Source organism: Trachymyrmex septentrionalis, unplaced genomic scaffold (assembly GCF_001594115.1).
Source record: "Trachymyrmex septentrionalis isolate Tsep2-gDNA-1 unplaced genomic scaffold, Tsep1.0 scaffold202, whole genome shotgun sequence".
NCBI classification, from domain to species: domain Eukaryota; kingdom Metazoa; phylum Arthropoda; class Insecta; order Hymenoptera; family Formicidae; genus Trachymyrmex; species Trachymyrmex septentrionalis.
Window position 1 is genome coordinate 250,954 of NW_017305203.1, and position 14,264 is coordinate 265,217.

The window sequence follows — 14,264 nt, forward strand, 5'->3', positions numbered from 1 at the left end:
GAATTATATTTAAATTAATGTAGAAATGAAATATGTGCAGTTATGGCTTATTAAACATATTTTATACATGTGATTTGATTTAAACGTTGTTAGAAAACACTATTCTTTAATTATAATATTACTTTTATTGGTCGTATACAATATACATATATGTAGTATGTGGTATATAGTTTTAACTATCACATTTTATAAAATTATAACAAGCAAATATGTAAATAACAATTTATCAAATAAACGTCAGCTAATTAATTTATATAAGTTGTATATTCTATTGTAATCTTGTTATATAAAAGAATAAACATTTCAATGTCTTTTGCATACAAAAGTGTAAGAATGTTTCTGAAATTGCACAAGGTGATTAATTAATAAAATATTTTTCTTTGGACATAAAGTAACAACTCTACATACCTCACCGACCGGTGAATATTATTACCATGCGTGATGAAGAAGTAGATAAAAACTAAATCAGATCGACTAATATATTCATCGAATATTCGCTTTTTTCTATTCTTTCTTTTGTATGAAAGTTTAAACAATATATCGAGCCGAACAAAATTCGACTACTTAAGAATTAGGGGACGAGTTCTTGTTTAGTGAGTACACTGAGTGCTCTAGCAGCTAGAGCTTTGCTTACAGTCGCTGCTGTATCCTCAATAATTGGACTGGCTATATCCAAGACTAGACGGGGATTCGAGTTAAAGAACGTTGCAGCTGCGTCGGCTAAAATATAGTAGTATTGTGTCAACGCACTCCTCTTACACAATTATTAAGTGTTAAAGTTTTAAATAAGATGTACATAATCCATACCGGCTAACGTGTGTGCAGGAGGCGCCTTTAGTATAATATTTCCATCTCCGACACGGATTTTAGCAACTAACTTATTGATCTCGATCCGTTGCACACCGTTTTTATCAGTAACTTCCTTGGCTTGTGCGTTTACTTGGGCATCAGTGTTAGCTGGAATGAAAAGATAACTATGAAAAAACATAACTTTTCAAATGTTGTACATTAGTGAATTAAATAATTGATGTTCAGTTATTTTTATATCAATTATTGTTTTTAATCATTTAAACTAGAGATGTGCCAATTTGTTCGAATTTGAATCGAATCGAATCACAATGGATGTCTCTCTCTCTCTCTCTCTCTCTCTCTCTCCCCCTCTCTCCCTCTCTCCCTCCCTCCCTCCCTCCCTTCCTCCTTTCCCCACTCTCTCCTCCCTCTCTTTCCTCCTCCCCCCTCCCTCTTTCTTTTACATCTCCTACGACCAATCTTGTATCAGCGCTTACCAATCTTTGCGCAAACGGATACGCTTATTGACATACATCGTAAAAAAATGCTATTTATTTTGTTTAAACCAATAAAACTGAAATAAAGGTTTAAATTTAGCGCAATAAATTTTAGATTAAATTAGTTTTAGATTAAGTTTCAACACATTGAAAGAAATGTTTTGTATGTACTATATAACCATTCATTCTATTGATGTGTGACTAACAAAAACTTTCTTACTTTTTCATTAAAAAATTTTATTATCCTAAGTAAAATTTACGACCAAATTTTAATTAGAACCACAAATTTGGTTAGAATAACAAAAATTTTGATTAGGACAACATAGTTTTTAAATGAAAGAGTAAGATAATTTTTGTTAGTGATATATCAACAAAATGGATCATGGTGGATCATGGATTGGATGGTGATATGTACAAAACACTTCTCTCTTATTATCTATTTATACGCATATGAAGATTTACATAAGTCTCAAATTTATCAATAATTATTATATTATAACGTGATACTTTATGTACTAGAAACAGACTAATAAAAGTTAATTTAAAAAATAATTTAAAGTATTTTCAATAACGATCCAGATCTTTTTAAATAAACGGAAAAATTAGTCTTTTTCAACGTACAAGTATTATTAAAAAGTATTTTATATATTTTAATGTATTTGTATTACATTATCAACTTTTTGATATACTTGTATATCAAAATTAATTTTTTCAGCTTTTTTAAGATTTTTTAGCTGTCAGTGTGTAAAAATTTGATTCAAATTCGATTCTAAAAAGATTTGATTCAATTTAATTTGGCGTAAAAATGTTCAGATTTGATTCGATTCGATTCAACCTTGCAAATGCTTGATTCGCACACCTCTAATTTAAACTTTATTTTAAATAACTAAATATTATATGAAGCGCAATAAACTCTGTATATGTATACTTATAATATCATAATTGCCTTACTTTAATATTCAAATCGAAATATCTAAATATAAAAAGTATAAAAGATATAGAAAAATATTTCAGGATAAAAGTTATATAGTCTGATGGAATATAAAATCACTTTTAAAAAAATCAATTCTTTATGATCATATAAAGATTATGATCTTTTTTAAAAATGGAATTGTATTATTTCTTTTACATGTATGATTTTTCTAACTATTCTGCATATAAAAGTATAATAGAAATATCAAAAAACCAATAACTTATGAGACATTTTATATTTTATTCTTGCACATTTTGATATAAAATATTTCATAAATATATTTATTTTTTGTAAACATGCCTTAATATGTTTATGCATAAAATGAGATGACTCAATTACTTTAATAAAGATACATAGTTGCTTTTCAAAAAGAAGGAGTACAAATTGCAAACTGCATAACTTTTACATTTTTCGAGATATTTTGATGTAAAAAAGATCTAATAAAACATCCTGTATATTGAAATATTTATACATATATTTATACATATATCATAGATTATCATCATAAATTATTTCAAATTTTATTTCTTGCAAAACTTACTGAAATTTCCTTTGAAGTTACCAACACCGCTTAGAGGCAGCAACAACAGTCTGCCCTGAACATCGTAATCGCCATTTACATACATATGGGGCATTCGAGCCTTTATAGAAATCGTTAAATCATTGGGATTCGCTTTGAGCTCTTGCACCACATAATTCGTGCCGCCGTAAACACGAATCTGGCTCATGTTAGCCCTGATTTTCAAGGATTCTAGATTTCTATCTATAGTTAAAGATGGTAGAAACAAGGGATCTAACGCTGGTAGTTTCAAAGAGGGTACTCCCTTGGCGAGATATGGCGTAAGCGCTTGTAATTGCTTTAAAACACATTTATCATATTCCGACAAGTTGTTCGTTCTTGGGCATGACGTTACTCCAGGAGCTGAAAATATCGATTGCATATTAATATTAATATAAAAGTTTACACGTTAGTATTAAGAATTTATTACAATAAATCATTAAAATCAATAAAAGAAAACAAGATCTATCTATTTTATATGTATTATTTCAATTTGCGAAATCTAAGAATAGTCAAATTAAAATTAATATAAAAAATATATAAAAAGTATATAATTAATATAAATTTTTTGAAAGATTATCTGGATTAAATACGTATGCATGTTTGTAAATCAAATCTTACTTATATATTTAAATCTGTTTAAAACTTATTTCAGATAAACTTTATATCTAACTTTTTTTATAGATAATAAAAGATTGTTAAAGATTTTGATAATATTACATTACACATGAAATATTGGGTTAGAAAAAAAGTCGCTTTATAAATTGATAAAAATACTTTTTTGGCAACTTATATATTCTATTTTTTTTTTAATTGGCAATTACACCACTTAATAGAGCAACGTTTCAGCTTTAAAAATCTGTATTTTTAATTGCAATACGATGATTTTTAACGGAGTTATGAGCGATAAAATCAGAATGTTCCTTTTTACTTAATCCGCGAGTAACTCAGGAACAAACAATCGAAGGCAATCGAACTGTAGTAATACATGTACGCAAAAGAAATTCTGCTTCTAAAAGTTTTATTTGTGCGCAAAAATGCATGTAGACAATAGAGCTGTAGGCAATAATACTTGTAGGCAATAATATATGTAGGTAATAATACATGTAGACAAAATTAACTTCGTTTTTAAAATTTTTATTTGTGTGCAAAAATGCATGTCGACAATTAAGCTGTAGGCAATAATTTTTGTGTGCAAACGAACTGTCGGCAAAAGTAATGTAGGCAAACGATACTGTAGGCAATTGATTTCTAGGCAAAAGCAACCATCTCGTTTTCCATATGTAAAAATTACAAAACTCACATAAATTCAAAGAATATAGTGACCATTCGAAAGTAGAGATTTCAAGCTTTAAAATCCTTTTTTTTTAATTTAAATTTTTAACGAAGGTATTGATGGGGAAATGTAGTTTTACCAACTTGTAAAAATATTTTTCCTAATTCAATATAAAAAAGATGTTATACAATTATAATATTTACAATTTATAACATTTATCACAATTTATTATCACTTATAACATTTGAGACATAAAATCGAAAATATGTTTCTTATTTTTAAATGTTCCTTTATAAATTTTCAATTACGCACATTTGCTTTTCTCAGAAATTATTAAAAAATCTTTTTTTTTTTATTTCACGAAATTAATACTGTATTATACGCAACAATTTAATAATAAAGTTAACAGAATTAAAGAAGCTACAAATTTTTACATTGTACGTGTTCAAAATGCCATGATAGTCATTAAACACCTCTAAATAAACGAACATAAACGTTGCACCCTGTTGCGACGTCGCCGGTTGAGCGAACGCGATAATCGTAAGAACTCAACGATGACTAAGAGAGCGGCTTTTTTCCGGCCAATCGGTCGGCCAGACCTAAAATCGAAAGTGTACGGTAGAAAGTGAAATTACGGCCGGCGGGCGAATGAGTATTTCTTTTTTTACTCTTTTTTATTAGCACTTAATATATGATGAATTCATGTATATTCACGTGAAGCATCGATGAAAACGTAAATGTGACCGATTAAAAATAAATCTACAAATGATCAGTAAAAAAAATACGATAAATTATTTTAAGAAAAATATAAAAATTAATTTCTAAAAAAAGAATTTTTCTTTGATTTTTTATTGTAAACTATTAAAATGAGATCGACGATCGAACAATAATAAGGACAGGTAAATATAAAGTTTTTTTAATTTTGAAAGAAAAGACCAAATACTTTATTATATATTTCTAATATATTTTTAAATATAAATCTGTATTAAATCTTATTTAAATTTAATATATTGTGTTTTATAATAAGATATGAAATTCTTTCTAACAAAAAAACTTTCGTTTCTTATTCTTATGTGTACTTACCAAGAGTTAATTATTGCTGTGCTTTGTTAATCATCAATATGTTCAAAAAATATTAAAATTTTTTTTTTTTTTCTAAAATTATACAAATTACGAATTGGAAGTGTATTACGAAGGAATTCGTGAATTGTGAAACGATAAAAACGTTCGTATTATTGAAACGCTTATTTTTAAAGATTTAAATGGTAGCAATAAACTCTAGAAAAAAATATAAAATAACAACATTGCGTTTCACTCGTTAAAAACAAGAACGCATTCATAATTATACTGTTTTACACGGTGGAGTTTAAGCGGCGACAAGAAAGCCATTACATGGAGTAAAAGTGCGAAATTAAATTGCAGATTACATTGTCTCGCGTATGCAGTACATAAAAGTAACGACAGTATCGTTCCACATAGCAAATATACCTATCCAATTTTTCTTCAACATTTGTACTTCAACGTTCTGTACTTCCGGGTTTTCTATTCATTGCTTAATGATGCACACTTTTATGAATTGTAAACTGTAGATGCATCACTGTAGAAATTAAAAAAAAAATCTTTTTACAATAATTACATACAAAATGCATCAGCACTTCTCGCGTAACTCAAAAGTCGTATACTTATAAGACAAGTGCATTATTCTTCTCTTATCTTCAATACAACTAGATTATTTAAATTACTTTATCTGAATTATTCATTTAATATCACTGCTATATAAATGATTATAAAATCAAAGGATACAATTTGTGATGTTTAAATTGTTCTACATCTTATCTGTTCTGTCAATCGGAATAAATTTATTTCATTAAAATATATATCAAAACGTATATTTTATAATCTATAATTTAATTCTAATCTATAATTTACGCAAATATAAAATCTAGTTTTAAGTTTTTTTTAATTAATATTCAGATATAATTGCAGATCTTGCTTGTTTAATAATTTCTAAATAAACGCTTTTATTGTAACGCAATTGATAAACTGCAATATTTAAATCTTATTTGTTTGCATAAGTCGTAAAATCTTGCTTTACAAAACTTTTCAAAGTCTTGAATTAAATAATCAATTTTTTAGAATAAAAAACATTTATCTTCCATGTACATGTAAAATGTCAATAAACGATGAAGAGAGAAAAAAAAAGTAACTTTATATGCAAAAATAAAATAACCATAGCCAATAAGTTTCTTATACAAGAAATCCTTGTTTTCGAAGATTCGTCGGATTCACATGTATAATATTAAATTTGATACAAAACAAGTATTCATATAAACACGAACAGAAATGTCTATCTACGGAAAAAATAAAATTAAAATATACATATATACTTGATGAATCTTTTAATACAAGTTTCGCAGAAAAATATACATAAAAAAATCTGTTTAATTTAAAATATAGATAATAAAAAGCATTTTAATTTAGCTTTTTAATTTACTTTTTCATATAGAGTCATCTTCTTACATTAATTTAAAATATGCTCTGCATACCAAATAACTTGTAAATCGTTTTAGACTAAAATCCTGGCTAATCAATAACAACATAAAAAAGATTATGAATAATTAATAATATTCAGAATTTGAGTCAATTTTCATTTTATGGCAATTAATCTTATTTTATTTTTATAGCTGATAGTAAATAAAAAAACTGCAGGATATCATTAAAAATATATCGAACAAAAAAAAGTATTTTTAATTTTTTGTTTATACATTATTATTACAAATAATTTTGTCTTTTTTTTAAGTAACTTAAACTTCTTTTAATATATGCAATAATATATTTTATATTTATAATAGTATTATTTCTTTTATTTGCTTATTAAAGAACATTTATCCCTGCTTTATTTTATCTGCTTCCTTCTTTGTTGCTTAAACTTTTTCTATATTTTATTAGTCTTCTAATTATAGAAGCTACGTATAACAGAAACTATATCATTTATAAAAGTTAAATTTAATTTAATAGACGTTTTTTATTTATAAGCAACCGTGACTAACTCCCTCACTATTAATCATTATATATAATAATTATATTTTTAACAAAAAAAAAAAGGCGAAGAGAACTTACGCAGCTCCGACACGGCAGTCCTAGTCCACATAGCGAACAGTACAAGCCCGATTAGCATCATCCTATCGATAATCCTGCGTGTGTGGTTGCGGTGTATTTTAGCTATGTCACGAGATTATGCGTGTTCGCAATTAGTTACCAGCAATATCGAAAATGCGTACGATGGCCCCATCGAGCGAATATATATAAAGTATGAGCACTTTCTCCGCTACTACCCCACTCGAACAACATCGAAGGCGATGGTGAATTTACGGTAGAATGCCTCCTCTTAACTCAGTCAGGGCCGTAGTCAAGATTGACACACGACATATGCATATGCACGTGACCGTACAGGCTTGCATACATCCGCCGGAATTACGGGAGTACCCTAAGCATTGCAATCTCGCGACATCTCCGCGTAACAATGGGAACGCGGTCCTTTTCGCGATGTTCAAGGATGAGGACGCGATCGTACAGACATTTACGCATCGTGGTTCTAAAGCGGGATCACTGACTTTCGAAATGCTGTTATTGCTGCTGCAGTAATTCTCCTGTCATTTTTTCTGCAGATGGATAACTAATAATATATCTTAAAAGAAACTTTACTTGTAACACTAAATAATTTCAGCCTAAAGCGACAAAGCCATTATATCAAATAAATAAAAAATGACGGTCCGCTTGAACGATCTTCTGTTCCTTAATAACACAACATATTTTTTTTCTTTTAAATAAAAACTATCAACTTTTTGCTTGATGCTTCAAATCATATATGTATAATATAATCAGCATTACGTCTCTATATCAGTTAAAGATTGATAATATTTATATAATATTTATATAATATTTTTTTGTATTTTTATATATAAGACGTTGAGAAAAGGTTTTAGAGTGGAGGTAAATAATTCTCAATTAAGTAAAAGATTATTATTTGCTTTTATAAATCTTGAGCTGTTCCTTTTTTAATTTTGCCTTCGTAATTATATAATATTATTGTTGTACTACACACAACATAAATATTATTTCATCTAATTAATATGTCATTTCAACGAATTAAATTCATTCTTGTGTAAATTTATTCTATTCTGTAAATATTGAGCAATTCGATTAATCATATAGCAACATAATAATAGTATAATTATCTGTTATCCTTAGTTTGATATAAAATATTATTAAAGTATAAGAAAATCTTGCTCATGTCCGCGTTGACAAACACGAAAGCATAACAGCAATCTAATCTCAATTATAATATAAACGCGCATAATAAGATATGCTAATGAGCAATATGTAAGCACGTTACATATGTAAGATTACAATTGTAGTATATGCAAAAGATAGATACAAAGTTACATACGAAGATTACGATACCGATGCTGGAAAATGTCAACAAGGACTTTCAGGTCTTAGGCCAGGGCTACGATGTGCGAGTATGTTTCTTTAGATTAGAGAAGAAGTTACTCAATTGTTAAACAAAGCTTCATTAAATTCTCTCTTGCTGTCGACAAGTATTTATACTTATAATCGGATTGATTTTTATAACTGACTTTAGTACGAATCAATTTAAATTTCTTATCTCTAATCAATCTCAAGACGTGCGAATAATCACCATTTCAACGCATGTTGCTACAAATTATCCTCCTTCTTAAGTTCAATCGTTATCCTCCTTCTCAAGTTTCTCGCTTATGTATATTTTTTTTTCCTAGCAATTATTTTAATTGCTAAGGCTAGATAAGATTCTTGATAATTATTCTCGCTGCAAATACAATACTTATTAAATCAAAACCTTCCCATCTTTATTGACCTTACATAGTGATGTTATATTTGACTAATAACGCTTGTAGAAAATAATATAACAATATAAAAAAAGAATAAGAAAATGAGGAAAGAAAGAAAGAAACACAAATGCCGAATAGTTAAAGTAATTCCAATTTTAAATCAGAGGAAATTCATAAATAGAAGCAAGACGCAAACTGATGATATTCTGTGCTTTTTAAAAATCTTTTATTATGGTATGCATAATGAATATGCGATTTATTGAAGAACACCTTGATAAAAATAAAATGTAAAGCGAATGTCAATAAAGCGTTAATTTAGGAGTATAAAGGAAGTGTAAGAAAGAAGTAACAGAAACGTAAATGAAATCCGTAAGAAGCAAAAATTGAAACATGGAACATAAAGAAAGCGTCAACTAAACATTAAAGAAACATAAATAAAAGTATAGATAAGTTCTTCGGCAAGCATGAGCAGAATGTTCGTTGAATGTAAATGGAACGTGATTAGGCAGTCTAGAGAACGTAAGCGGAGCATCGTCGAGTTCTTAGACGAACGTGAATGAAATGTAATTGAGTTGATAAAATATTTTAAAATATATTTCATTTATTCGATAATATCTAAAAAAAAGTGCTATATATTTTCTTCTTGGAGCCCTAGGAATACATTTCAAAAAATTATTTCATTAAAACACAACTGAAAAATCTTTCAATGCTACGTCTTTTTATCTTAGTCTGTGTGGTTTTTTAAATTCGAGAAGTTTTTTAGTTCTCGCTAAGTCCCTCTGGTGGCGGTGCCGCGTGCTACTCAGCGACGCTTTGTTTACGTTCGCTGTACAGTTCAATAACGCTCCGTTGTAAAATAAATTTTTTATCTCTATATTCTAGAAGCATACACAAAGCATGTTTGAATACTCCGTGTACTTTTTGCCGAACGTTTCGGAAGCGTAGACGAAGTAATGAATGAAGTCTTTAGGAAGTATCAGTACGCTCCATGCGTTCTTTGCGGAGTGTTGAGAAGCGTATGAGAAACGTTAATGAAAAAAAAATTTAATACGTGTAGGAAATATGACCAATGTATTTTGGGCTTTACGGAGCGTTTGGGGAAAGTTCATGGAGCGTGTATGAATATTCAAAACTACTAAGAGTCGATGGAAAGTCAATGAAGTGTTTAAGAATTGTTAAAATTCTTTGTTCATACTTCTTTGACGCTTCGACAAGCTTTACATTTTCACCAAGGCATTCGTATATGTGCAACACAAGAATAATTTATTGACATATTTCGAATTACAAAATGATTTTCCGTATAGAGTCAAGCTATTAGAGTCAAAAATAATATTACTACTTGCACTAGCGAATTTAGACAGAAGTTCATGAAGCTCGCGCCATCCTTCTAGAGGCCTAAAACGTTATCCTTTTAAGGATATCGGTATAGAGACATCATTTTTCTAGGAATCGAGATTAAGGGCAACTTTGACCAACTACAATTAACTTTGATCGATGATCCATTGGAATTAATCAATTTGTCATTTCACACAGCTGCAATTGGCCAATTCTAATGAACTTACCATCGATTAAAGTTGGTTGAAGTGGTCCTAAAGTTAATTTTATATTTGTGCAGATTGACGGATATGACGCACTTCCGCCAATGTGGCACCTTGAAATAGTGCTTTGGCGTACAAAATAAAATCTTGAAGCTTGGCGTAAAAAGTGTGACGCCTTTTAACAGTATCTAAAATTATTCTTTATTGTTTATTTATCTGAAAGGAGCGTCAAGTATCTTAAAAAGGCATCGAAAAGTATAAGGCTTAGAGTGCAAAAATATGTAAATACGCCACTGAGTAGAAAAGAGTAGACATGAAAGAAACATGTTTTGAAACAGCTATTTCGTATTTCAACTAATTGAATATTGCCAAAAATTAAAAAATATTTTCATTTAATACCAATAAAGAAGCATGTTTCAATTTAATTGACGAATATTATCACGTTTTGGTTCTCGCTACGAAAACTACGACGTTTCAGCGTTTAATCGCATTTAGTCGCGAAAAGTAACATATTTAGCTTTATACCGCAAAAATTAATATGTTTGAATGTTTTACGAAGAGTAGCATGTTTCCCTTTAAACTAATACGTTTCAGCGTTGAAACGCGGTTAATCATTAATTTGTTTGCTAAGGCATTCATTGATTCATTTATTCTTTCTTTCTTTTGTTTATTCATATATTCGCTCATAGTTCCGTTTATCCGTTCATTGAATTCTATCTTTATAACCTTACAGACTCACAAATTTTAATTTTTTGTATTTTTCACATACTTATGTTAGCTTGACATTGTAAAAACGTAGACTAAAAATAAAATTATACAACTAAAAAGCAACAATAACAATGGAGTATTCATTTTACTATTTAAAATCAAAAATAAAATTACTGGTATGAGTACGAGGGCTGTCTGAAAAGTTTCCGACCTCAACGTGAAGATAGCAGCATTGGTAAGTAAAAGCTAGTGAATTTCGTTGTTCATCTGTTAACAGTTACTCACCACAGTTTCAGCCATTTTGGACGCACAGTTGTTATGTAGCAGTCGTTTGAGTGAGTTCATGTTAGTCATTTTGTGAAAATGGACAAAATCGAGTATCGAGCTGTCATTAAATATCTGTTTTTGAAAGGCAATACGCCTACGCAAATCAAAGATGAGTTGGATTCTGTGTACGGGGACTCTGCACCATCATTTACCACAGTGAAATTTTGGGCAGCTGAATTTAAACGTGGCCGTAAGAGCTTGGGAGACGATGAACGTTCGGGACGTCCAAAAACTGCAACTGCCGACGAAAACATCGCCAAAGTTCACCAAATTGTGCTAGACGACCGCCGAATTAAAGTGAGAGAGATAGCAGAGGTTATGAAAATGTCAAAAGAACGTGTTTGTCACATATTACATGAACATTTAGGCATGACAAAGCTGTCCGCGCGTTGGGTGCCGCGTTTGCTCACGTTAGACCAAAAACCTCAGTGGTTGCCATGGCGAAAATCCACGAATTACGGTTTGAACTGCTTGACCATCCGCCTTACTCACCAGATCTAGCCCCAAGCGACTTCTTTTTGTTCCCTCATCTAAAAATTGCGGTCGGAGGACAGAGATTTTCGTCAAATGAAGAGGCAATCACCTTCGTGAACAATTATTTTGCAGAGAAAAACGCCAAGTACTATTTGGACGGGTTACAGAGATGGGAGCATCGCTGGGAGAAGTGTGTAGAGTTACAAGGAGACTATGTTGAAAAAAAAAAATAAAATTTCAGAAAAAATGTCTTCTATCTTTGTTAGGTCGGAAACTTTTCAGACAGTCCTCGTATTTCTACTTCTAACCTTTGACATCGAAATTCTCGAAGGATAATCCACAACCATATTACTTTTCGCGGTATAAAGAAATAGACTTACTTTTCGTAGTCAAATCATCAAACATATTAGTTTTCGCGATATAAAATGAAATGTACTGCTTTTCGAAAGTCAAAATTTAAATATATTGATTTTCACGGCAAAACGGAAACATAACGTTCTTCGACGCAACGTCATGAGTGGAGTTTTTCGTAGGACAAATGAAACGTGCTATTCTTCGTAGCAAGCGTTGATATTAAAACTACGTCCATGAACACTTGACAGTCATCATCAAAACGACGTTACCGTAATGAGATATGTAAAATTATCATTACAAAAAGTATGTTTCTTAAGTTAAATTTCCTTTTTTATTTATTTGCGATTAGTTTTTAGAAAAAGTTTTTTTTATCAAATATACCATATACATTAATGTAACTAAGAATGTAATTACAAATTCTTTATTTATTTTGATTTATCAGATATTCTATGATTAGATTTTTTACACATAATGTTATGAAAAAACCGGTATTAAGATCTATAAAAAAGCCAGTTTAATTATTGCTTTGTCTGTGGCTCCTTCATTACATACCCAGAGATGTTCTTTTCAGTACAATTAACTTTCTACTATTTTTAGTACAATTCCGGCAATTAGTATGTCATAGTACTTTTTTGAAATATATCGTACTGACAAGAGACTATTAAAGATCCTCGGCGCTTATGGAAATTCGCGTGCCTGTTAAAATTTAAGTGATTAAGAGTAATAAACTAGTAATACGGTATTAATTTCATAATTTATTAGTTTTGTAGACATGTACATATGTTTAAAACTTAACAATATTCGATTTTATTTAAAACCGTGATTTTAATGATATCATCCGAATTTGATTATCAATAGAGATGATAACTGCAGAGGAAAAATTGTAATTTTTCGGCAATATATAAGATATTATGTCATTAAAAGTATACATACTTAGTTATACAGCTTTTATATAATAAAAAATCACGAATTGAATAACGTATCATCGAAATATTTATGTTAATCATAAATTTTTAATTGTCAGGAACGTCATGATTCTTCAATTTTCCCCGGGCCTCCTGAGCCTCATTGATAGTCACGAAAATTTGCCCAGGGCCGAGGGTTTTTAATAGTTCTTGTCAGTGTCAGTACGATATATTTCAAAAAAGTACTATAATGTACTAAAATTGCCGGAATTGTATTAAAATAATAGAAAGTTAATTGTCTTGTCGATGGTACTGATAATCAGTCTATTTTCGTTTGCTCGGTGTTAATACATCGTCGCGTGGCATCAATATATGATCCTGTCAGCACACTTCTGTATAAGATTATCTTCAAATGCGATCATCTTCTTTGAGGAGCATTCCTAACGTGTGTAAAGTTGGCTTTGCACTTTTCGAATTTTGTAATTTTTTTAATTGCATTGTGCTATACCACATTTATGCCGATTTGTGCCGTAAACCGCAGTTCAATAACATGAAGCGTTTTCTAAAAAAAAATACAATTTGCTAGCCATATTAATATTTAGGAACGAAAAACTTCAAATTCGTGTAACTTGCGAACAGTGTTGGTAACCTAGAAGCAGTGACCGATCGTATCAGGGCCGTAAAATTATCGTACCTAATCTAGAATTATCGTACTTACATACATTTGTAAAAAATTTACTAGATATGGATACAACAGAAATACCAACAGTTTTAGGGCTGTATGACTCAGTGACAGAGCGAAAGTCTACCAACTCGGAGGAGAGACCAGGCCTGGAATCGAGACGAGGAGCGCCCAGATATTTTTCTCTGTCAATTGTTTACAGCTCAGAGGTGGGATTAGTGTGCCTGCTACCTCTTAGGGGAAGGGGATCAGGATTTTAGAAAAATGTTGGAGTCAGCTGCTCTATAAGGAGTCGGAGCCGGTGGCGAGAA

General features: G+C 30.1%; 2 protein-coding genes across 2 annotated transcripts; one reads left to right on the forward strand and one right to left on the reverse strand.

The window, feature by feature from the left end:
* Positions 1–215: 215 nt before the first annotated feature.
* Positions 216–7,377, reverse strand: LOC108747914 (circadian clock-controlled protein-like). Its single transcript, XM_018485818.1, has 4 exons — positions 7,215–7,377; positions 2,801–3,181; positions 808–957; positions 216–720 (listed from the first exon to the last, which is right to left on the reverse strand). Exons 1-4 carry the CDS (start codon positions 7,273–7,275, stop codon positions 572–574), a joined length of 741 nt encoding a protein of 246 aa, XP_018341320.1. The 5' UTR covers positions 7,276–7,377; the 3' UTR covers positions 216–571.
* A 4,197-nt stretch (positions 7,378–11,574) lies between these two features.
* On the forward strand, positions 11,575–14,213 carry LOC108747889 (putative uncharacterized protein FLJ37770). The gene is made up of 2 exons (XM_018485777.1): positions 11,575–11,998; positions 14,014–14,213. Exons 1-2 carry the CDS (start codon positions 11,575–11,577, stop codon positions 14,211–14,213), a joined length of 624 nt encoding a protein of 207 aa, XP_018341279.1.
* The last annotated feature ends 51 nt before the right edge of the window (positions 14,214–14,264 follow it).

Bases quoted from the DNA above. Each gene is read 5' to 3' on its own strand.
- LOC108747889 (XM_018485777.1), top strand. From the start codon at position 11,575: ATGGACAAAATCGAGTATCGAGCTGTCATTAAATATCTGTTTTTGAAA. The intron at 11,999-14,013 runs GTTTGAACTGCT...AAAATTTACTAG, and splicing joins GCGAAAATCCACGAATTACG to ATATGGATACAACAGAAATA.
- LOC108747914 (XM_018485818.1), bottom strand. From the start codon at position 7,275: ATGATGCTAATCGGGCTTGTACTGTTCGCTATGTGGACTAGGACTGCC. The intron at 3,182-7,214 runs GTAAGTTCTCTT...CGATATTTTCAG, and splicing joins GACTGCCGTGTCGGAGCTGC to CTCCTGGAGTAACGTCATGC. The intron at 721-807 runs GTATGGATTATG...ACTATATTTTAG, and splicing joins TCCTGCACACACGTTAGCCG to CCGACGCAGCTGCAACGTTC.